At 43.4% G+C, this 23,484-nt stretch overlaps 1 protein-coding gene across 1 annotated transcript in view; it reads left to right on the plus strand.

The window, feature by feature from the left end:
* The window catches only part of LOC135081856 (HEAT repeat-containing protein 5B-like), a 52,415-nt gene that overhangs the window by 22,640 nt on the left and 6,291 nt on the right, over positions 1-23,484 (plus strand). Inside the window, exons 21-37 of the mRNA XM_063976638.1 lie at positions 2,821-3,087; positions 3,856-3,981; positions 4,669-4,858; positions 5,330-5,496; positions 6,762-6,900; positions 7,644-7,826; positions 12,170-12,288; positions 12,775-12,886; positions 13,492-13,673; positions 15,231-15,355; positions 15,581-15,701; positions 16,045-16,330; positions 16,941-17,102; positions 17,785-17,874; positions 17,954-18,077; positions 18,488-18,639; positions 19,101-19,291. Coding sequence (XP_063832708.1) covers positions 2,821-3,087; positions 3,856-3,981; positions 4,669-4,858; positions 5,330-5,496; positions 6,762-6,900; positions 7,644-7,826; positions 12,170-12,288; positions 12,775-12,886; positions 13,492-13,673; positions 15,231-15,355; positions 15,581-15,701; positions 16,045-16,330; positions 16,941-17,102; positions 17,785-17,874; positions 17,954-18,077; positions 18,488-18,639; positions 19,101-19,291 — 2,736 coding nt within the window. The remainder of the gene's footprint in view (positions 1-2,820; positions 3,088-3,855; positions 3,982-4,668; positions 4,859-5,329; positions 5,497-6,761; positions 6,901-7,643; positions 7,827-12,169; positions 12,289-12,774; positions 12,887-13,491; positions 13,674-15,230; positions 15,356-15,580; positions 15,702-16,044; positions 16,331-16,940; positions 17,103-17,784; positions 17,875-17,953; positions 18,078-18,487; positions 18,640-19,100; positions 19,292-23,484) is intronic.

Here is a 23,484-nt window from a genome sequence, read left to right on the forward strand (position 1 = left end):
TTTTGCCTGAGACCTACGCCATGAACCCTGAACCAGAGGACCCTGTCGCCAGCGACAGCGACGCTCATCCATCCCTGGCGTCGACCAGAATAACAATGTAATGGCTATAATTTATGACGATCTGTGACAAACTAAATTTCAAGCGGGTGAAGCCGCGGGCAATACTACATATTTCATACTAGCTTTTTGCCCGCGACTTCTTCTGCGATGAAGTGGAACATGGTTCTAATAGAATTAAAATATTCTAAGAAAATTAATTTTGTTAAAATAAATGATTATATTTTTTGATATAAAATCTACAAATGATTATGTTTAAATATTTGAATACTTACAAAATTATGAGATCTTTCTAAAACAAAATTAAAACACAACACCTTCCGCAGATTTCTTTGTAAACAATGTTTTTTTGTTTTTCCTTCAGGTGCTAAAATCACCAGGCTATTGTGTGCGCATACTCTGGAGTATGCCACATACAACTGGTCGTCGGAGAAGCATAGATTTCCATTAAGTCTACTCCCGCTACCATATGGAACTCCGCTAAAACTCGTGAGGGCGCCAACACTTGCTTTTTATCGAAAATTAGTATGAGCAGCTGCGCACGCGGTTGCCCGTTGCAGGCTCTATGCAACCACACTATTTTAAACCGTGGTCCCTAAGCATGAGATGGGAAACTGCACTCTCTTGAATTCTCTTGAATTTGATGGTGTTAGGGGAATCCTAGGAATGAATAGACTTTCCAATGGAATCTCCTCATCAATATTGCGAAATTGCGAGTTGCAATGCAATGTTACGTTTTCACTTGTTATTTTATTGTAATTGACCTTGATTTTTCAAACACGTGTCAAAAAAAAATTAAATCAAAAGTACTAAGGAATATTTCATTGATATCAACTTAGAAACAAGCACAGATCACAGAAACTAAAGGGAAATATGACAAGGGACAAATTGGAACATATTGCTTGTGAAAGCAATGATGACAGTAGCGACGTCATTATGTAAACAGTTTATATTGCTTGCATAGTACTAAAGATTATTCGAACGTTGAATACTGATACCGCAGTGGATAATGAGCACATAATTTGATTTCTTTGTGTGTGTGAATTTCTAATACGACACTGAGTTTCGAACTCAGCGCATTACTTAGCATCTCTCTATATTTCTATGGAACCAAGTTATCTCCAAAATAACATTCCACACCTTTTTAACATAGTCAGGTAATAATTTTAATAAAATACGAAGCACGTCATCTATCAATAGGATATATGTATATTTTAGAATTATGCATAAAATATAAACACTAGAAGTTTAGTTAAATCGTAGAATTTCTGAAAAACAAGTACTTAAATCGTACTGAAAAAAAAAGTATTAATATGTTATCTAATTTATTTATTAAACGTCGAATTTTATCAAAGATTTTGTACTATAATATAGTTTTTGAAAATATTTTATAGCCTACATAGAAAAAAAATTAGGATTCTAAATCGTGAAAGAATTTTTTTTCGGAGCTATTGCCTCCAAACAAACAAACAAACAATCAAATCTTTCCTCTTTTATTACTATAGATTTAACAACAAAGCTTCCCTCTCGAAACAAAACGCTTCTTTTTTTTCTTCACGAAACAAAACTCATAGCGGATAAATAAATAAACAAATCTTTGAACAATTTCACAGCGCCATCTAGTCCAAAAGTAGGCAACCAATATGCTTGTGTTAAGGGTGCTAGCATAATGGATATACTTTTTTATAATTTATTTATTAAATTAAATACATGGTACCTACATATTATACATAGTTACACCCAGATCCGTCAAAGAAATTAAAATTCATCATTTCAATTTCTGCTCGGCCGGCCGACTCGAAACAGCCTCTCGGCATAGTATCAAATGTATTTGGTCGCCGTACAAATCACCGCTTTACGACACGAACGCACGTAAACGTCACGGCGGGAAAAATGACACAGGTCCTGCCTTGACGGGCGCTCGCGCCATACTAATCGATGTCGGCTTGCGCATTGTAATTTATACTGATATTCACATCAATATTTTGACAAAGTGGTTACTAATATTTAAACAATAACTGTAGAAATCAATTCTACAATGAATATTCTTTATTTTGGGATACTTTTATTGCAGTTATTGCTGTGTTTTTAAACCAAAAACCACGATCAAAATGTGACGTTAATCTTCAAATTTGCCAAATTATTTTTAGATTTTACTCAATAATGGTAATGAAATTCAAGAATCTATTTCATTAATGGACTACAAGAATATATGTCCGATGATTACTATATATTTTTAAGCTTATTATATGAGCATAAATAATAGATACAGGACTTTGAAAATGAGTCTGCGGCAATTTTTCCGTAAAATAGTTGTGGGAGATGGGGCACTGTGAATTAAGCAAAAGAATTTTAGTAAATCCGTTTCATTAATGGTCAACACCAAGGATTGACCTATCTTTCGCAGTTATTAAATAATCTCTGGCTGTTGCTTAAGATAGTAATTCATGCTTCCAAAATCTTAGAATTTCGCACGAAAATGTAAAATGGCTCTTAACGCGCAACCGTAATTTGATTTTCATCATCGTCAACATTTCAGCCACAAGACGTCTACTGCTGAACATAGGCCTCCCCCAATGATTTCCACGTCGCCCGGATGGTAATGGCCTGCATCCAGTGCCTTACTGCCTTTACGAGGTCGTCGGTCCACCTTGTTGGTGGGCGAATTTGATTTTAGCCTTTTGAATTCTGATGCACGCGACTGCAATGCAACTAACTTGATCAATGGATCCTCTTGATGTATTTCATCGTATATCTTTACAGAGCGGCCTCTCAGCAACCAGCGCGACCGTTCGCGTCGCAGCCGCGTCGTGCGCGGGTCGCCTCTGCGGCTGCATCACCGAGACTGAAGCCCAGGCATTAGGCGACCGCGTGTTGGCTCTCGCACGTGCGTCACCTGCGCGTCACACGCGCGCCGCCGCCGCTGCCGCTGTGGGCTGCGTGCACCGCGCGCGCGGGACCGCCTCTAGTGCTGCTGCGTTACCGATTTTGAGGACGTTAGCGCAGGACGCCGCCAGTGGGGAACTGCAGGTGCGTGCTCCAGCTTAGTGCCGCCGTTCCAGCCTAGTGCCGCCTCTAGTGCCGCCGCGCTGACCGTGCTAAGAGCGCTGGCGAAAGACGCCGCCAGCGGCAAGCTACAGGTGCGTACTCCAGTCTAGTGTCGCCTCGCTCCAGTCTTGTGCCGCCGCCGCCGCCGCCGTGGGCTGCGTGCATCGCGCGCGTGGGACCGCCTCTAGCGCCGCTGCGTTGCCGATTCTGAGGACGTTAGCGCAGGACGCAGCCAGTGGGGAACTGCAGGTGCGTGCTCCAGCTTAGTGCCGCCGATCCAGTCTAGTGCCGCCGCTCCAGTTTATAGCCTAGTGCCGCCTGCAGCGATGCCGCGCTGCCCGTGCTAAAATCGCTGGCGCAGGACGCTGCTAGCGATGAGCTGTAGGTGCATGCCTCCAGTCTAGTGCCGCTGCTCCAGCCTAGAGCCGCCGCTCCAGCCTATAGTGCCGCCGCTCCAGGCTAGTACCGCCTGGCTCTAGTCTAGTGCCGCCACTCAGTCTAGCGTCTCCCTCACGTCACACGCGCGCCGCCGCCGCCGTCCCTCGCCGCACCTCTAGCGCCGCTGCGTTACCGATTCTGAGGACGCTAGCGCAGGACGCCGCCAGTGGAGAACTACAGGTGCGTGATCCAGCTTAGTGCCGCCGATCCAGTCTAGTGCCGCCGCGCTGACCGTGCTAAGAGCGCTGGCGAAAGACGCCGCCAGCGGCAAGCTGCAGGTGCGTACTCCAGTCTAGTGTCGCCTCGCTCCAGTCTAGTGCCGCCGCCGCCGCCGCCGCCGTGGGCTGCGTGCATCGCGCGCGTGGGACCGCCTCTAGTGCTGCTGCGATTCCGATTCTGAGGACGCTAGCGCAGGACGCAGCTAGCGGGGAATTGCAGGTACGTGCTCCAGCTTATTGCCGCCGATCCAGTCTAGTGCCGCCGCGTTGCCGGTGTTGAAAGCGCTAGCGCAGGACGCCGCCAGCGGGGAACTACAGGTGCGTGCCTACTCAATGTCGTCAACAATATGGTGTATTAGCTTGTCTCAGTCGAGCACTGTTTCGTTTACAAGGTAGAGAAACCATTGCAAGAGAATTCCACTCTTATTACTCGAGAAAACGATTCAAAATACACTAAACCTAATTTAGTGATCGGTACTGTGCCCATGCGATAGCTACAAGAAGCTATTGTGTTGCCATCTAGCTCACCACACGCGTTTTTTATTCTTTTCCTATGGGAAAATTCCCTATTAAGTTTTTTTCAATGGATGAAGAATACGCGTGCATGCGTCACTTCAGGTTCGGCCAAACCAACGCGATCACACGCGATCAGCCGGCGTGCAGCTATGGCGATCAATGCATTTAAGTCTGGTCGTCATCGCTGCACGCGCCGGTTGATCGCGTGTGATCGCGTTGGTTTGGCTGAACCTTTCCTGCTGGTCATGAATCTCTTGTGGATTAAACCCGCCGGCGGTTACGCCGTGCCTGTTTTGTTTTAGATGCCTACTCAGGGAGATGAACAGGTCTAGTATTAGCTAGCTAAATCTCATGTGTTTAGTGTTTATAAAAAAAACATTACTTGTTCCAGGTGTGGTCAATCCACGCGCTATCAGTGCTGGCTGACGCGTCAGGCCCGATGTTCCGTTCGCACGTGGAGTCGACGCTGCATCTGGCCCTGAAACTACTGTTCAGTGCGCCGCCCTACTTGGAAGATCTGCACCGCAGCATAGGGCGGCTACTGTCGGCACTGATCACCGTCGTAGGACCGGAGCTCCAAGGTATGTTAGTGGCTGCTACTAAAGCCCGGTCCGTGAGCACGTAGAATTTTGTCCAATGACCTCAAGCTACCCATCCTTATCGTTCGCGCGTAATGAGGGCTATCGTTTTAGCGCTCACCAGTTGGCGCCACTGTAGAGTAAGGTCCTGTCACTTGCTAGTCGCGAAGACAGTGGCGCCAACTTGTGAGCGCTAAAGTGGTAGGAAGACTATCGCATTTGCACTCATTAAGATGGCGCCACTGTAGAGTAAGGTCCTGTCAATCGCCAGGGGTGCCAACTGTTAAGTATAAAAACGATAGCCCTCATTATGTTGCTGTCGCGCTCGCACACTCACTGCGGGCGCCCGTCGCACAGTCGCGACAGCAATATAATTACGCGCGAGCGGTAATGATGGGTAGTTTGGGGTCATTGGACAAAATAAGGCCTATAGTGAGAGGAATGGTGTTGTGTAATATTGTCATTTGTTTCCAGTGTGCGCAGTCAGCCGCTTCGTGTGCGCGTGCGCAGCGCTCGGCGAGTGCGCGGGCGCGTGGGGCGGCGGCGGCGGCGCGCGCGCGGAAGCCGTGGGCTGCCTACAACAGCTGCAGATGTTCGCGCCAGAACACATTAGCTCGCAGCCGCTGGTGCCGCAGTTGTGTGTATGTAGCCAGGAGTTTAGGACTTTCCCTTTTTTTTCGTCAGGAAATGCATGAAATTGCATATCCACTGGTCCGGGGGAACCAGTGGGTTATGTGAGGCTCTCCCTGCCAGATGGGCAGGGCCTACTCGCTAAAACCTACCGGTATCCTCCCGAAGTCTCTGGGACAGAGCTGCGAGTTATTATCCGAGCTAGACGGCCTAGACATTCTTTCGCGGCTCCGCCCCAGACTGTAGCTCGCTCTGTTTGTCTGAGCAAGCGACGACTGGCTTCAATGGAGTAGTACCTCCCCTGTTCTTTGCTAACGGTGCGCGTGAACACAGACGCGCGCCGCTGCCGCGGATCCTCCTTTAGCAGCCACCAAACACCCCCGTGTCTAGTGGCCGAGGACCCTTAAGAAGGGGCATGGAGATGGTAGTGTCTCCTGCAGTGTCCTGGACGTCGGCGACGGTTCAGTGGAGCGTCAGGCGAGGCCTCTCTTTAGGACTTTCCCTTGGATTATTCAAAAACAACTCCAAATTAATACATACAGTGGGCTGCTTACAACAGCTGCAGATGTTCGCGCCTGAACACATCAGCTCGCAACCGCTGGTGCCGCAGCTGTGTGTATGTAACTAAGAGTTTAAGGCTTTCACTTGTCCAAAAATAACTTCAAATTCATACATATCGTGGCTTGTTATTTTTTTTTTTACGAAATCAAAAAAGAATCGATAGTCTACTGCTGGACAAAAGCCTTCACCACAGACGTATATAATGGGGTCGGAGCCCCCCAGTCTTCAAGAATGCGTGGGTGAAAATTTATAGCGTCCATACCTAAGTTTTTTTTGTAATGCTGACCCCCCTTGTCAAAGCTATAGCTACGTCAGTGGCCTCCCCTGTGGATTTCCATAACGGCCGGTCCAGCTGCTACTAACTGCTTCCCGCGACATTCACCAGATCGACGAATCGAGTGCCTGCTAAAGTAAGTTTTCCGGCCTGTAAGTCCCTCGAGAATTTTTCTGCCCCAACGCCCATCAGTTCTACGAACATTGTGTCCCGTCCACTGGCACTTAAGTTTACCTATTTCTTATTGTTTGCTTATTTATAGGGCAATGTTAAACTTTTGTCCCGCAGATTTTTAATTAGCTTTAGTTGCTCGGCTTCCAATTTATATGAGGAATCGGCCGATAAGCAAATCAATGTAACATGCTGACTTCCAAACATGTTCATACTAAATAACAGCACGACCAAACTCCCGACTAAAAAGTATTTAATTTTGTGTTTCAGCGCGACCTGTCAAGCTCCGAGCTGGCAGTACGCCGCGCCGCGTTGTGTTGTCTGCGGCAACTATCGCAGAAAGAGGCTACGGAGGTGTGCAAGTACGCACTGTTGGCTAAGGACCACGTGCCGGCGAGGCCTTACTGTGGTGAGCCAAATTGTGTTCAATGTAGTACCTGTGTTATTTTTTCCCTAAATCTCCGGGTTTAATTCTTGGCTAAGATAATGTAATTTTAGGTTTTTAATTGGTACCGAGACATATTTTAGATTTTTTCAATAAAGAACTTATGTGATACCGGTTCCAAGTATGCAGAAAATACTCCCCAGCATTTATGAAAAAAAGACTTTTATTATGTGCGCAAAAGATGTAAGAGAATTGAAAAAGAAAATTGATTTGCGTGGTTAAAATGAATAAAGAACAAACATTTGCGTGTCCTTAATTAATAACTTTCACGCTCACTTTTTACTTGTAACTTTAATTTCAGTTTGTAAATGTTCGACTTAGAAATGAAACCTATAATCACCACTTTGCTTTAGAAGTTTTTTGAAAGTGCATGTGTCTCAGTTCTCAATAGGGGTTTTATTTACTACACCACTAGTGAGTAAGGACCTCCTGTCACTTTCTATTGACTAAAGACAGTGGCGACAACTAGTGAACGCAAACACCATAGAAGGATCATACTCTTACTAGAACGACTTTTCGAATTTTGCGCTAGCTATTTAACGCCACTGGTGAGTGACAGAAACTTAGTTGCCGATTTTATTTATTATTTTTTTATTTTTTTTTGCAAGTAAAGCTTACACTTATGTAAACCCTGGTCTTCCTAATGTAAATCAATACAAATTGGTCTAAAGCTCTCGAATTTTATCCCCTATTCTTCGTTATTTCAGGTGTAGTGATAACAGAGACAGGTCTCCCCGGCGCTCTATTCTCGTTCCTCGACATGGAGAGGGATAGTACAGCGCTGTCGTACGCTAAAGACACGCTGACATGCTGTCTGCTGGCGGCGGCTGCGCAGCGCGGACTGAAAGACTGGCTGGCGCTGTGCAAGCGTGTGCTCACTGTCACTAGAGGTGAGTTTATAAATAAATATTGGCGCACCTTGCTGGTGATTTGTACAAGAGAAAAAAAAACTTGTTTTCTGGATTTACACTGGAGGCAAATTTCCTGATCCTCGCTCGTTTTCCTATTACAATATTAACTGATCTTTAAATAAAATATACTCAAGATCAAATAAACCGCACCTTCCGTGACGCGAACTTTAACGATTTTCTTCTGGCACAATCATGGTGCCCCAACAATATTGGTGTTATTTGAAAGCCCAATAAATATCCTTAAAGAAAAACACATTTAATTTCTTAAAAAATTATTAACATATACCATAAATGTGACTTGAAAAAATACCTCACTTTGGGCCCACCTATGGGATCAATTAGACCAATTTTTATGGTTATAAAACCAAATAATGATCTCACGTGTCCTCTTTAACAGATGGATAGCGATTAATCTCAACTTAACAGTTTAATAGCCATAAAAGTTGGCTCTAGCGTAACTACAAATTTTTTGAAGAAGTGACTGGATCCTTCTAAAGACACATTTTTGGGGTAGAAACCTTTCCTTTAATGAAATGAAGGTTAGAACTAGGCTTTTAAATGGTGCCAATATTGGTGGGAAGTGGGGATGCATACGTTTGAAAATGCTTGTCGCGGGAGGTGCGATTTATTTGATGTCGAGTGTAGTAAGACACGGGTCTTTTCGTTTCAGCCAAATGACGTCCACTGCTGGACAAAGGCCTCCCCCAAGGTTTTCCACAATGAACGGTCCTGCGCTGCCCGCATCCAGGCTCTTCCCGCGACCCTTACCAGATCGTCAGTCCACCTAGTAGGAGGCCTGCCCACGCTACGTTTTCCAGCCCGTGGTCGCCACTCGAGAACTTTCCTGCCCCAACGGCCATCGTCTCTACGAGCTATGTGCCCCGCCCACTGCCACTTGATTTTAGCAATTCTGCGAGCTATGTCGGTTACTTTGGTTCTCCTACGGATCTCCTCATTTCTGATTCGATCACGCAGGGAAACTCCGAGCATAGCCCGCTCCATCGCCCTTTGGGTGACCTTGAGCCTTCTTATGAGGCCCATAGTAAGCGACCACGTTTCGGATCCATATGTCAACACTGGCAACACACACTGCCCGAAGACTTTCGTCTTGAGACACTGCGGTATTTCGGACATGAGTATATGGCGAAGCTTCCCGAACGCTGCCCATCCGAGTTGGATTCGACGATTGACCTCTTTCTCGAAGTTGGACCTACCTAACTGGACTGTTTGTCCCAGGTATACATAATTGTCGACAACTTCGAGTGTAGAGTCTCCAACCTTCAGAGGAGTGGGTGCAACACGGACATTAGACATGATTTTTGTCTTGTCCATGTTCATTCTGAGGCCCACTTGTTGAGAGGCTCTACTGAGGCCATCGAGCATTGTGCCTAGATCCTCCAAGGTCTCAGCCATGACTACGATATCGTCCGCGAATCGAAGGTGGGTGATGTACTCGCCGTTGATATTTATGCCAAATCCGTTCCAGTCCAGAAGCTTGAAGACATCTTCCAGGGCGGTGGTAAACAGTTTTGGAGATATGACGTCTCCCTGTCTTACCCCTCGCTGCAACTGGATAGGTTTCGAATCCCGATCCTGGAGGCGGACCGACATTGTGGCGTTTTTGTACAAACCCCTCAACACTTCGATATATCGATAGTCAATTTGGCACCTTTGGAGAGACTGTAGCACTGCCCAGGTCTCGACCGAATCGAAGGCTTTCTCATAATCCACAAACGCCAGGCAAAGTGGTTGATTATACTCCTCGGTCTTCTGTATAATCTGCCTTAGCGTATGTATGTGGTCTATGGTACTAAAGCCTTTTCGGAAACCGGCTTGTTCGGGAGGCTGGAAGTCGTCGAGCCTGCGAGCGAGACGATTCGTAATGACTCTTGAAAACAGCTTGTAGACATGGCTCAGAAGTGAGATGGGTCTATAATTCTTCAATAAGGTTTTGTCACCTTTTTTGAAGAAGAGTACCACCACACTTCTGTGCCATGTCGTAGGCGTTTTTCCTTCGAGGATGACGGAATTGAACAGCTTCTGAAGAGCCCTCAGTACCGGCGTTCCGCCTGCCTTCAAAAGCTCAGCCGTGATTCCATCATCACCCGGTGCCTTGTTGTTCTTCAGCTGTTTGAGAGCCATTCTAATCTCGTACAGACTGACGTCCGGGATATCTTCGGTATAGTGTCGGGTCAGTCTAGCTCTTGGGTCTTCGGCTAGATTTGTGACAGGTGCACGTACACTCGTGTATAATTGTCCGTAGAACTTCTCGACCTCTTCCAATATCTCCGGCCCCGACGAAATGGCTCTGCCATCCTCTGTCTTCAGCTTGGTCAGTTGACTTTGGCCAACAGACAGATCTCTTGCGAACACTTTAGAGCCCTTGTTTCGCTCAATCGCCTCTTTAATACGGTCTGTATTAAATTGGCGTAGGTCGCGAGTCAAAGACTTGGAGATCTGTCTGTTAAGGCGCCGATACTGAGCAGCATCTTCAGAGGACTGCAGAACCAAGTTCCGTCTCTCTTCCATGAGTTGATTGGTGAGGTCAGAGATCTTTTTGGTTCCTTTTGAACGACGGGTTTTAAATAACTTAGACCCAGTCGTTTGGACAATTTCCACGAACCTGTCATTGTATTTGTCCACATTTTCGCAGTCTCCTAGGCATTCGAAACGATTTTGCAACTCGAGCTGAAAGCTTTCGGGGTTTTGGAGTTGGATGGGCGCTGGGCGGAGCGTAGACTTCATCAGTCGACATCTCTCGAGCTTGGGTCTGATATTCAATGTGCCTCTTACCATTCGGTGATCGCTTCCTGTTTTGACCGAATTGATCACAGAGACATCATTGAATATATGCTTCTTCGTCGACAAGATGAAGTCTATCTCATTTTTTGTAGCGCCATTGGGATGCAGCCATGTCCACTTTCGCTGTTTTGGCTTTCTGAAGAAGGAGTTCATCATAAAGAGGCCCTCCCTCTCCATAAAGCCAGCCAGCAGTTGGCCACGTGCGTTCCTCTCTCCGTATCCAAATTGCCCCACTTTCGGCTCATTATCGCTTCGTTTACCTAGCTTCGCGTTGAAGTCCCCCATCACAACGGTAAAATGGGACCGGGAGCCATGTATGGCTCTGGAAATATCCTCATACATGGTCTCCACTTCGTCGTCGGGGTGTTCCGTGGTCGGTGCGTATACCTGTATGACCTTCAGCGAATACCGTTTGGTGATTCTGAGTATCAGGTACACTACCCTCGCCGAAACACTCTCGATCTGGACCACGTTGTTGACAAGGGACTTGTGGACGATAAACCCGACACCACCCTGGGACTGCTGGTCGCCCTCCCGGAAATAGAGCAGGTTTCCGGATTTAAGAATTATGGTGTCCTCCCCCTCTCTTCGGACTTCACATAATCCTACGATATCCCACCGTAACCTGCTCAACTCTTCCTCGAGTTCCATTAGCTTCACGTCTGTACGCAGTGTGCGAGCGTTATAGGTTGCCAGGGCCAGAGGTCGTCGGTGTTGGTAGCCTGGCATCCCCCGGGGATTCTTCGCACCCCTTGCCCCACCGTTACCGTGACCGCTACCGTGGTCCGGGATAGTGGGGCCGCCGGGGACTAGGGGCCGTTTTTTTGTTTTTACCACCATTTGGAGGGTTTTGCCCTAATCGCCACGCTTGGCAGGCGGGTTGGCGATCGCAGTTTTTTTTGCTTGGTTTCGCACGCAGACGCTGCTGCCCGTCCGATGCTACAGGAGTTTGTCGCCTCTTACGACACGCCTCCTGTTGGCGGTGGGGAAAAGTATTCTTTTACGGCCGTCCCCACACAGCACGGGTCTTTACTCGACGTTTATTAATGAGTTACATTATGTACTCACGGCTTGACGTTTCGGCTGCGATGTGAGGGTAGTTGAACATTTTCAAGTCCGCCCGAACGGACGACGCCGCGAGCCGCCAGTCTGCTTGTGACCACGGCTGCAGCATCGCAGCCGAAACGTAAAGCCGTGAGTGCATAATGTAACTCATTCACGAACGTCGAGTTAAGACCCGTGTCTTATTATTTTAGTTGAAATGGAACGCGAAAGTTTAAAAAAAATGGTCTTTAAATATTTAAATTTTTTTGTGAAGTAAACTTTTTAGAGATAAAAACTCAGTTGCTAATACATGAACTGACCATTCAATACTCGTGTGCATGAAAAGATGGTAGATGCAGACGCAGAACCTCTACTCTTGCATTATCCACGTTTACATACTAGTGCTTGTACCTGGGCTATGAATCTTCCTTCTTTTAGTTCTTAACAGTTAACAATACTTATTACATTTTCTGCAGAGGACAGCAACAACCCAGACACGGACTTAGAAGCAGAAGGTGACGATGACCAAGCGGAGTTTCACGCGGACTCCGACCAGAGCACCCACCCTGCTGTGCAGTCCCGCTGGCCTACCAGGGTAAGTTCGACCTTCGCCCTCAATCTTAAGGTCCATATTACACAGTGCTCGAAACTCAGATTCAATATCTTCATCGTTAGGGTGTGTTGCAAAATAACGCTCAATATTCAAATTAAATCTTATAGATTCTTTCCTGTAATTAGTCTAAATATTCGCATTTAACCGATCTAATAGGCCTCAATAATTTAATATTGTCACCCTGTATAACTGTGTTTTTGGCAAATAAACGTTTTGAATTTTTGAATTTTGAATATATGCTTGACTTTGAATCGAATGCTGAGTTAAGTGTCTGCTTAGTGATAGTTTGTGTACAGTTTACAGATAATTGATCTTATTTATTATAACTGAATAGTGAATAATGCCATAATTATGTCCCGCCTTAGGCAGTTGGATTTTTTCAAGTTGTTTATTTAAAAATGCCATAATTTGCACTTGTAAGGGCGTATTATCCGATAAGACTAATTCCAAAATGATTTCTTTTGGTAGGTGTTTGCTATGGAATGCATCCAGAAGATTCTGAGCGCGTGTGAAGCCACAGGCGAGAGTGCGCACTTCGATCTTGTCAAAGCTAAAGAGAAACTACAAACTAATCCCAATGGTATGTTATATTGAATATTAATATTTGTAATCCATTACGTCTATGATGGCAATGGGCAGGGCACATAGTACGCAGAACTGACGGCCGATGGGGCAGAAAGGTTCTGGAATGGAGGCCGCGTACCGGAAAACGCAGCGTGGGATACCACCTACAAGGTGGACCGACGACATCGTAAAGGTAGCAGGGAAGCGCTGGACGCAGGCCGCTACCAATCGATCAACATGGAAAGCATTGGGGGAGGCCTATGTTCAGCAGTGGACGTCCTATTACTGAAATGATGATGATGATGATGACATCTATGATTTCATTAAAGATGTTGTTGATTAAGGCTGATTTCCTCCTACGCTGACGACAGCTGAGCTTACGAATAATAAACCCGTCGTTGACCTCATAATGTAATATCTCTAACGATTTATAAAATCAATATTCAGCCACGCACTTATCTAGCAGGATATACTGAGTGGGTGTCTTTTTTGGCACAAACAAAAGGAGCCTCTTGTATTTTTATTATTTTTCGTTTTTTTTTTATGTCAATGAAATATTTTTTCTATTTTATTTTATAAAAGCATTTTGCAGAAAATAAACCTTTTTTAACTCTTTTTCAGGAGACTACCTCTCAGTGCACCTATCAGAGTTGGTTCGCATGTCGTTTGTCGGCGCTACGGGCGAATCGGACGCGTTGCGACTATGCGGCCTGAAGACGCTACATCATCTGATACACGCGTACGCTCGCGCTCCGGAACCGGACTTCCCTGGGCATTTGTTGTTAGAACAGTATCAGGCACAGGTAAACAATTAAAATTCTTTATTAGTATGTAGAACCACAGAATAATAATAAGTACTACGTACAGAAGTTTTACTTCGCGAAGGTATTTAAAAAAATGTATGCTCAATTTCATTAACAATATGGTGTAATTTAGCCTGTCTCAAGTCAAGCACCATTTTGTTGACAAACGTCAGTGATCGGCACTGCGCCGAAGGTAAGGGCTGACTTCGGTAAAATGATGTGACGTGAGGTGCCAAACTGCGGAAAATGGCGGAGAAAAAAATACATGATTTAGCATGAATTATCATGAATAATATTAACTACTTATTTACCTCTCAGTGTCTTGACGCAACTTAAAAAAGTACATTCTGTGTGTTTATTATTATTTAGGCAGATAAATACTGCACAGTATTTAGTACACCATTTACTTTATTTTCTTCCATCATACACTAGAATACGCGTGCGTGAGTCAATGTTCGCTCGTATGTGAGGCCTTGTCGAATAGTATCCTGTAGGTGGGCCATCGTGCGTGTTTTGTTTTCGATGTAAACTCGCGGAGATGAACAGGCCTGGTAGAACTTATACATGTCCCAATATAGCTTGCCCTACCACTACTTTGGAACAACATACTAAGAAGAAGAAGTGATGAAAGAAACTTAATAGGCTAGCTAGTTGATACCATCCGTCAGTTGAAATTCTTTTCATAAAGTACTGAAGACGCTTCATCATCTGATACACGCGTACGCTCGCGCCCCAGAGCCGGACTTCCCTGGGCATTTATTGTTAGAGCAGTATCAGGCACAGCTAAATATTTCAAAATCTTTATTTATATGTATAGTCTGGTCTGTGAGCACGTAGAATTTTGTCCAATGACCCCAAGCTACCCATCCTTATCGCTCGCGCGTAATTATATTGCTGTCGCGACTGTGCGACGGGCGCCCGCAGTGAGTGTGCGAGCGAGGTTCATTGGACAAAATTCTACGTGCTCACAGACCGGGCTTTAGTATGTCCTTTTCAAGGCACTTAAACACGTCCCAAATAGCTTGACCTACCACCACATATCGACTGGTACTGAGACGAATTGGCGGAAGAAACTTAATACTACCAGTCAATTGACTTACTATTTATGAAGTACTATCCGTTCTCGCTAAGTTTGCCGGTCCGTGGAATGCGCGTCCCCTCCTCCAACCGCGATTAAACGCAATTTGTTAGTGATTAAACGCAATTAAGTGTTTTATTTTACGCAAATACACAATTTTTATCAATATTAATAAATAAAAAATATGTTCAATGTAGTTTGCTAAAGTTATAGACGCATTCCTTCGAGTGACGTCATATCGCCAGCGGCAAACTTATCGCTAACGGATAGTACTCAGTTACATGCATATTTTTCAAGAATTACTCTTTATTACATAGGTGGGCGTGGTTGGGAAGGTATCACGTATTTTTCCAAAACTGCACCGTAAACTGTTACAGTTAAAGTCGATGATCCCTCATAGGCGGGCACAGTTGAGACTGTAGCCTATTTTCAATATTGTGCTGTATAACTTTACGTTTAAAGTCGATATTCGCTTACAGGTGGGCGCGGCGGTACGTGCGGCGTTCGCAGGCGAGACAGCGTCTCATGTGACGGCCGCCGCTTGTGACGTATGCTCCGCGTGGATTGGCTGCGGTGTCGCAAGGGACATTAACGACTTGCGAAGGTACTTATCTTAGATTGCATACCACCAAAAACTTTTCTAAGTAATGGGCTTCCCACTCGGTGGACTGACGATCTGGTATCAGTCACGGGAGGTACTATGCGGGCAGCGCAGGACCAATCTTTGTAGAAATCCTAGAGGGGAGGCCTTTGTCCAGCAGTGCACGTCTTTTGGTTATTAAATATTATTTTCTTTCCTATATTTTTTATTCCAATTTGAATGTTACAGGGTTCATCACCTATTGGTCTCGAGTTTAGACAAGCTAAACACAAAAGGCAATACTACTCTGATATACAACGAAAGCATGGCAACACTGGAGAAACTTTCCATTCTGAAAGCATGGGCAGAAGTAAGTAGTGAACATTACATTGACATTATTATAGATGATAGCACGTCAAGTTTAACACGGAGGCCTCTTATGTGCTAAGTAATAAAAGCAAATTTGCAACAATAATGTCTGATGTGCTGTCGCCTAAAGTCCGGTCGCCGAGCACGTAGAATTTCGTCCAATGACCCCAAGCTACCCATCCTTATCGCTCGCGCGTAATTATATTGCTGTCGCGACTGTGCGACATGCGGCCGCAGTGAGTGTGCGAGCCGGATTTTATACATATTTCAAAATTAGTTTTGTAATCCATATTGTCCTTGGTTCATTTGTTTGTTTAAATCATATATAAATACGATCATTTCAGGTATACATAGTAGCAATGGTAAGCAACGACAGTGCTCCCGGCAGCTACGTCAAACAACTTGACACAAAACCTTTCAATAACAAAGCGGAGTTGGCAAAATGGCGGAACACCCTACTCCAAAACAATAATCAGATAGACAACGCGGATGTAGAGAGCGATGACGAATACGGGGAGTTTGAGTCGAAAGGGGAGAGTTTGCTGAAACTGGTCGAGCCAGAGTTGGATAGCTTGGGCGAGAACTGGATAGCTGCCTTGAAGGATCACGCGCTATTGAGTCTGCCGCCTGGTAAGTTTTTATGCTATGCAAAGTTTTGAATCTAAATTCGTCCATTTCTCACCCATGTTTTCTCAAATAAGTTTTGTTAGAAGCTATATTTCCATACTAATAAAAATCATAAAATCTTGCCAAATCATGAAATGTGTTTCCATTATTGGTGACGTCGATTCGTTTCGTCATCCGCTGTGGCTCAATGAACGCATTCGTTTGGCGCTATTCAGTGCATTGCGGACCGTCCGTGCGTTCATTGCAGATGTATTCGGCGTTCAGAACACAAAATGCAATGCTGGAGCAATGCGTCGCACTGAACGCGCTGTATAAGCTTACATTTACGGTCGACTGTCGCAAATATCCACAAGTGTTATAGTGCATAAATGAGTCCTCGCCTGCGGAACGTTTATCGTTAACCACTTCACTGTGACGTCACATATCTTAAGAAGCGGGCGGGGTCGTTAGACATGAGATAAAATCAAAAAAGTTCACTGGATAGTTCTCAAGATATATAACGTACGTTCCGCAGGCGAGGTCTCATTTAAGCGGTCGTACTATAGCAGCGTTCCACTAATAGCACCTCTGATTGCACACTCTATTAGTCTGACAGTTATTTAATCTTTCACAGAATTTGCGTCGCAACTACCGCACGGGGGCGGAGCATTCTACAGCGCAGAAACAGCGGAGGCGTCGCGAGCGCACTATTCGCGCGCCTGGCCCGCGCTTTTACTAGCGGCCGCGCTGCGGTACAATGCACGCGCTTCTTCAGATACTGGCGCGCGTTCGAGCGGTAAGTGAGAGCTACGAGCTAGGCATACTAACGCTGTCGCGCTCGCACACTCACTGCGGGCGCCCGTCGCACAGTCGCGACAGCAACATAATTACGCGCGAGCGATAGGGATGGGTAGCTTGGGGTCATTGGACGGGATTCTACGTGCTCACGGACCAGGCTTTACAACTTACGATCTAGGCGTCACGAGCTTGGCGCGCTACGACTACGATTTAGATGCGCAATGCGCAACTGGCGTGGCGACGTCAGTATCGTCGCGGGCGCATTATGCGCGCGCCTGACCCGCGCTGTGGTACAATGCCCGCGCTTCAGATACTGGTGCGTGGGCGAACGGTAAGTGAGCGCTACGAGCTAGTCGTGTCGAGCTAGACGCGCTACAAGCTAAGCGCGTTATGAGCTAGATGCGCTACGAGCGCAGAAATGGCAAAGGCGTGCAGTGCAGTGATTTAAATCTCGACCAGTGCCAGTGGTTGTGCAAAATATGAAAAGATATTTCTTTATTTTTATTTTCTTCTTCTAAAAGATGCGACAGAAATTTTGGTGGAAGTATTTTCCAAAAATGTTGCTACATTGTTGATCATGATTGCCGAAAAAATGCTATCTATCTGTTGACGCTCGTCAATGAACAAGGATAACCCATATGACAACTTTTATGTTCAACCATTACTTTATGGTATTTCAGACAACAAAGTCGACAACAAACCAACCAAGACTGAAAATGGAAATTTTGAGTTCTTCGAACCAACCGATGAAAGATTCCATTTACTATTCGGTAAGTCTACTAAACAGATCTAAAACTACCTAAATATTCTGCATAAAAATTCTAAACTTTTCTTTTATACATTCTTCAGGTATTTGTATGGAGGCATTGTGTGCACAGAGAGACATGAGCACAGAAAATACAATAACTGTGCTTCTATCATTAGTTACGTTATTGGACGCGCCTGAAAACAGGGCTAGACTACTAAAAGATAGGTAAGTTACTTTTTCTAAATCAATAAACTGTTTTTGTTTCAATTCCATGAACATCTGATATTTTGAGATCATTACTTTTGACCTCCACATTTCATATTCAAATCTTATTGTGTAATCATATCCATCTCAAATGGAGACAGGTCTTTACACAATAACTAAATAATACGTTTTCTGAGGTAGTCTCCGCAAACGAAATCCATTGCCCAATGTACCCACCTCAAGAACACTATCTTTTTGAGGTAGCTGAATGAAAAAAGTAAGAGATTGTGGTTCCTTACGCTCCTTCAGGTAGCCTTTTCTCCAGTGGCTGCTATAGGCTGAAATGTTGACTACTATGTGCACTAATTCCAAGAACACAGTTCTTTGAGTTCAGCCTTCACATTCTTCATATTTATTGTCTAATCTTTCAGAGCCCTAGCCATAGAGTTGTGCCAAATCATCCACCGCGCGGGATTAACCCAAGAGAGCATAGAAGCGCTACTGTTGGCAGCTGACGTGTTAAGACTTATTATTGACGGAGCCCGCGAGCAGTTGCAGGCGAATATGCAGGCCAAGATCAAAGGTATGGTTTATCTCTATCTCGCTTCAACCTTCGATCATCCTTTTTTTTCTGTATTGTGTCTTTTTATTGTGTCAATAAACCTATTCTATTCTACCCATGAGATTCCGTTTCGATTAAAAACTAAATTATGACTATTTTACAATCAAAAAGCGTTAAGTTGCGTGAACCTAAAAATATGTGTATTTTTCAACTTTAGTGTTTACTGGCTATGAAAAGAATCGAATGATTTTCCCAAAATTGCGGTATCCCTAGAACTGTGACGACAATGTCATCCAATCAGTGTCATTTAAATATTTCACTAAGGCTGAGTTGTGAGAACCACCAAACTTTGACGGTAACTTTAGTTTTTTTGTATGGAGTTTGGCAGATTTTTGACGTTTGTTAAAGTTAAAGTAAGATGGTGCAACCCGGCCTTAGACGTATGACACTTATTAAGTTATTACACTCGCTTATCTTTTCAGAACTGGCACCAAACGAAGCGGAGGGCGCGGTCCCTCAATCGGTCCTGGAAGTTGTCCACACACTAGGCGAGGGGGGTCCCACTGGCGACCTACCCCCAGGAAAGTCTCTAGTCTTCGCGGCTTTGGAGCTATGCGTGTGCTTACTAGTGCGCCGGCTACCAGCCCTCAGTCCGCAGAAGCAGGGGGGCACGGTGGGGGTCATCGGGGTCCCACGGGGGTTGGGGGTCCATGGGGATACGCTGTTAGTGAAGAGCCTGGCTGCTATGGCTGAACTGCCGAAGCTAACGAGCCCTCAGGGTAAGTGCAATCAGGAATTTGTTTCTTATTTATTTACTAGCTTTCCGCCCACGGCTTCGCCCGCTTGTAATTTTGTCTGTCACAGAAAAACCTTATCGCGCGCGTCCCTGTTTCAAAAACCGGGATAGAAACTATCCTATATCCTTTCCCGGGACTCAAACTATCTATAATATTAGATTATAAATGCGAAAGTAGTAACTCTGTCTGTCTGTCTTGCTTTCACGCCTAAACCACTGAACCGAATTTGATGAAATTTGGCATAGAGATAGTTTGAGTAAAAAATATGATTAGTCTGCCTACAAAACTATCTATACTAATTATAGATAGTTTTGTAGGCAGACTAATCATAATTTTTACAAAGTTAACTCAGTGGGTATGGGAGCAGCACGGAAGGGTGTTTTTGAGACGTCAAATGTCAGCAAGACTTCAGATAAATGCTTCAGACGTGTATGCTCTGTCACGTCATAATAATTATGTCAATATCGTCCAATGACCCCAAGCTACCCATCCTTATCGCTCGCGCGTAATCATATTGCTGTCGCGAATGTGCGACGGGCGCCCGCAGTCAGTGTGCGAGTGCGACAGCAACATAATTATGCGCGAGCGATAAGGATGGGTAGCTTGGGGTCATTGGACAAAATTCTACGTGCTCAGAGACCGGAATTTATAAGATCATTGTTTACAAGTTGAAATATTATCAAATTCGACAACGTTTCAAAATTTCGCATAATTTATTCCAGGTGGACTCTCAGTTCTTCCCACGATACTGTACCTCGCGACGGAGATTTTGAAGGAGTGCGGCGGCGACGGCGTCGTGGCTGAAGCGGCTACGTTACTACTGCAACAGGCCAGTACTTGTCCTGCTGGTGAGTTTTATGAAGGCCTAGCTAACTTGCTAATTGGGTACTTGACACTAAACAATAATAATAATTCCAAAACACAACTTCTGTGAAAACCAGTTCAATCTAGCCCTGAAACCGAATTGATTTTTAATTTGCTGTATGTATGGATGTCATTGTTGCAAGAAAGGATTTTTTCCTGGCGGCTTGGTGACTGGAATTGAACCCTAATTGGGCCCTAGGGAAAGTGTATATTTCAACACATGTCGTCCCTAGAAAAAATGTCTGGGTTAAAAACCACAGAACAAAAACGTCGCTGGCCACAATATAAATTGGACGTCATCGCAACAAAACACAAAACACAGGGAATAGTGCATAAAAGCACATGATGTCATCCCTGGAAAAGACAAAACAAACGAGGCATGTATATAGGAGATACATAGCACTCACACAAAACAAAACAAAAACACAGAGATAAAATCTCTGGAAAAAAAAATATCTGAACTTTAAGTTACAGATAAAGCACCGAGGCAAAACTGTAGCAGATACCCGACAACTCGATTGTGTCCAAAAATAAAAAAATTGCTATAAAAGAATCTATTAAATTCCCAACAGAAAAACATTACACAAATACGATTGTGTCAAAAAAAAATTCTAAAAACTACACTCAAGTTAGTTATGAAAGAAAAGTACCTACCTACCCAGAAAAAAAAATCCTAAGTCCTACGACTGAGAACCTTGGCATAACCACAGTATAACCATAATTTTAAAAAAAAACTTCCTCGAAGAAGGTGGCTTAATAAAAATATTCTTGAAAAAAAACTAAGTGGCAAAAATATTTTCCAAAAGTTATAAGAAAAATTATTATCGTTAATTATTAAACTACACAAAAGTTATACAAGAAGAATGGCACTTTACTAAAATTAATAACTTTTAATTGTTATCAAAACCATAATAATAAACAATTAAGTTATTCTTGTATAAAAATTACAAGTTAGTAAGTGTACCCACAAACAACTCACTAGCCAGTAATAACATTATGACATTAAGTACCAAACATTAAGATACACTGCAGTATAATGCCTAAATAACTAATAGGAATATCTGCCTTAAGTTATCAAAATTATAGCCAAATTAAATTAATTAATTCCAAATAAAAGTTATAATATTATGCTAACATTATGTTATACAAAGTAATGTGTACTAGGTAACACGAAACAAAAGTTATATGTCCATAGTGACACAAAAGCAATCTGTCACATAAGTACATAAACAACATTAAAGATTTTAGTTAGCATTATGTAACAAAATATCTGGGTAGGTACCTTAAAATAGTACCACTTACTTAGTACAAATGAATAAACACTAAAATTAAAATTAAAACTGTGTTTGTCTTGTATGTAAAAATAAAATAATTAAAGTAAGTAACTAAAAGTTATAAGCTATAAAGCCCAAAAGCAGTGTAGGTATAAGGTAATTATAACCTAACAATAAAAATGTTACTTACTTGTCCCAACATAATATACAAAATAAGAGTTGCAACACAAAAAATATGTAACCTAACATCATGTAAACTAACCTCATACGTGGGACACTATTTAATTTGTGAGCCTAACTATGAAAACAAAGTAGTTTATTATTAAAATGGTATTGATTGCGTTTATTGGTATTGTCTTTCATGATTTATGTACTTTTTAATGTGTCCGAAATACTTTTCATAGCATTTTTTCCACTCAGCTTGAGGCACCTCTAAAGCATGGTTTTTGACCGCACCGTCTGTTGCTTCTAGCTACATAAATCGCTGTTCACGCATTTAATTTTAATATATGGGTACCAAAAGAAGTGTTTAGATTCCAAGCAAGAATTTTGTAGCGTTGGACCTGTTTATTTCATATTTTGAGTGTTCAAATAGTCAGTTGTTTGACGAGACGTGTAAAAGCTCACATTTTCGTCACGAATGGCGATTCGACTAAGCTGGTCAGTTTCCCTTATTAAACTGAAGACTTTTGGGAAAAAAGTGGCTGTTTACTGTTAAGAATTAACCATTCTAAATTTCTCTAGTGACGTTTCTGTCACATAATCGGATATTTCGGAAAAATAGGCGACCGTAAGTTTCAAAGTGTTCCGAGCGCATGGGACTTTTGTTGGAATTGGTTCATCTTAAAACACCTCCATAGTCGATAGCTGTTTATTTTCAGGATCATTATGCATAGATCCTTAATTCGTCAACTGTCACAATTTTAAAAACGGCTCTTAAAGCTTTTTAAACTTATTTATCAAACATTTCCAAGGACTAAACGACACAAGCGTCCTATTGAGCGTTTGAAAAATTTTGTGACATCCAGCGAGAAAAAAACGTATTAACCATAATATGGTCATACAATATTTTATTACTGCTGGTGGAATTAATGCCTAGGATTATCTCAATCCTACGATATATCACATGACGAGGTTAATCTTCCATTTTTCTGACAACATCAATGTTTTCCGCCACAATTATTCATTTTGGACGACTTTCGCAAAATTCCCTGATGAGCCAATGACATACAATATTATACTTCTTAAACTAGCGTTTTACAATGGTAAAGGATATATCTTTATCACCAAAAGTGAAATTTAGCTGACCGCTTCAGTTTTGTATTGATTAACCACGTCGAAAGTCATAATAAATCTTCGCGCAAAAGTTTCCGCAAGTCAATTCCATGTTTTTGTAGTCAAGATAATTTTCAATTCAATGTTAATAATACAAAACGTGCTCAAATGATAAAAAGTTTTGAATAAGGTTATAGTCAAAAATGTCAAACTTTTCATTAAAAGTATCAGATGTCGTCTAACAACACGTTATGTTGTCGAGGCTCACAACTTAAATAGTGCCCTAGTATAGAGTAGTACGCTCTGTTATAATGGTTAACATCATAATATGTAAAAGTTGACAACCTAAAAAAATTATGTGGGCATCACAAATAAAATAAACAACAAAAAATAACAAGACAAACAACAGCACACACATGAGAGATTCCCTAATAAAAAATATTTAACAACAAAATAGAAGTGTATGAGCACTTCATAAAAAGGATGGCAATAATAAACACCAAAAGATGGGCGCCACTGCAAGAAATGATCCCCATAGATTTGGTGAGTAGTATTGTCACTGAAAATTTCTTAAAACTCAGCCTAAATATTAAAAGACTCTACTAGTTAAGATAACTGCGCGATGTCAGGTCGGAAAGACTCCTACTTGAAGGATG

The sequence above is a fragment of the Ostrinia nubilalis genome, chromosome 20, assembly GCF_963855985.1.
Source record: "Ostrinia nubilalis chromosome 20, ilOstNubi1.1, whole genome shotgun sequence".
NCBI classification, from domain to species: Eukaryota; Metazoa; Arthropoda; class Insecta; order Lepidoptera; family Crambidae; genus Ostrinia; species Ostrinia nubilalis.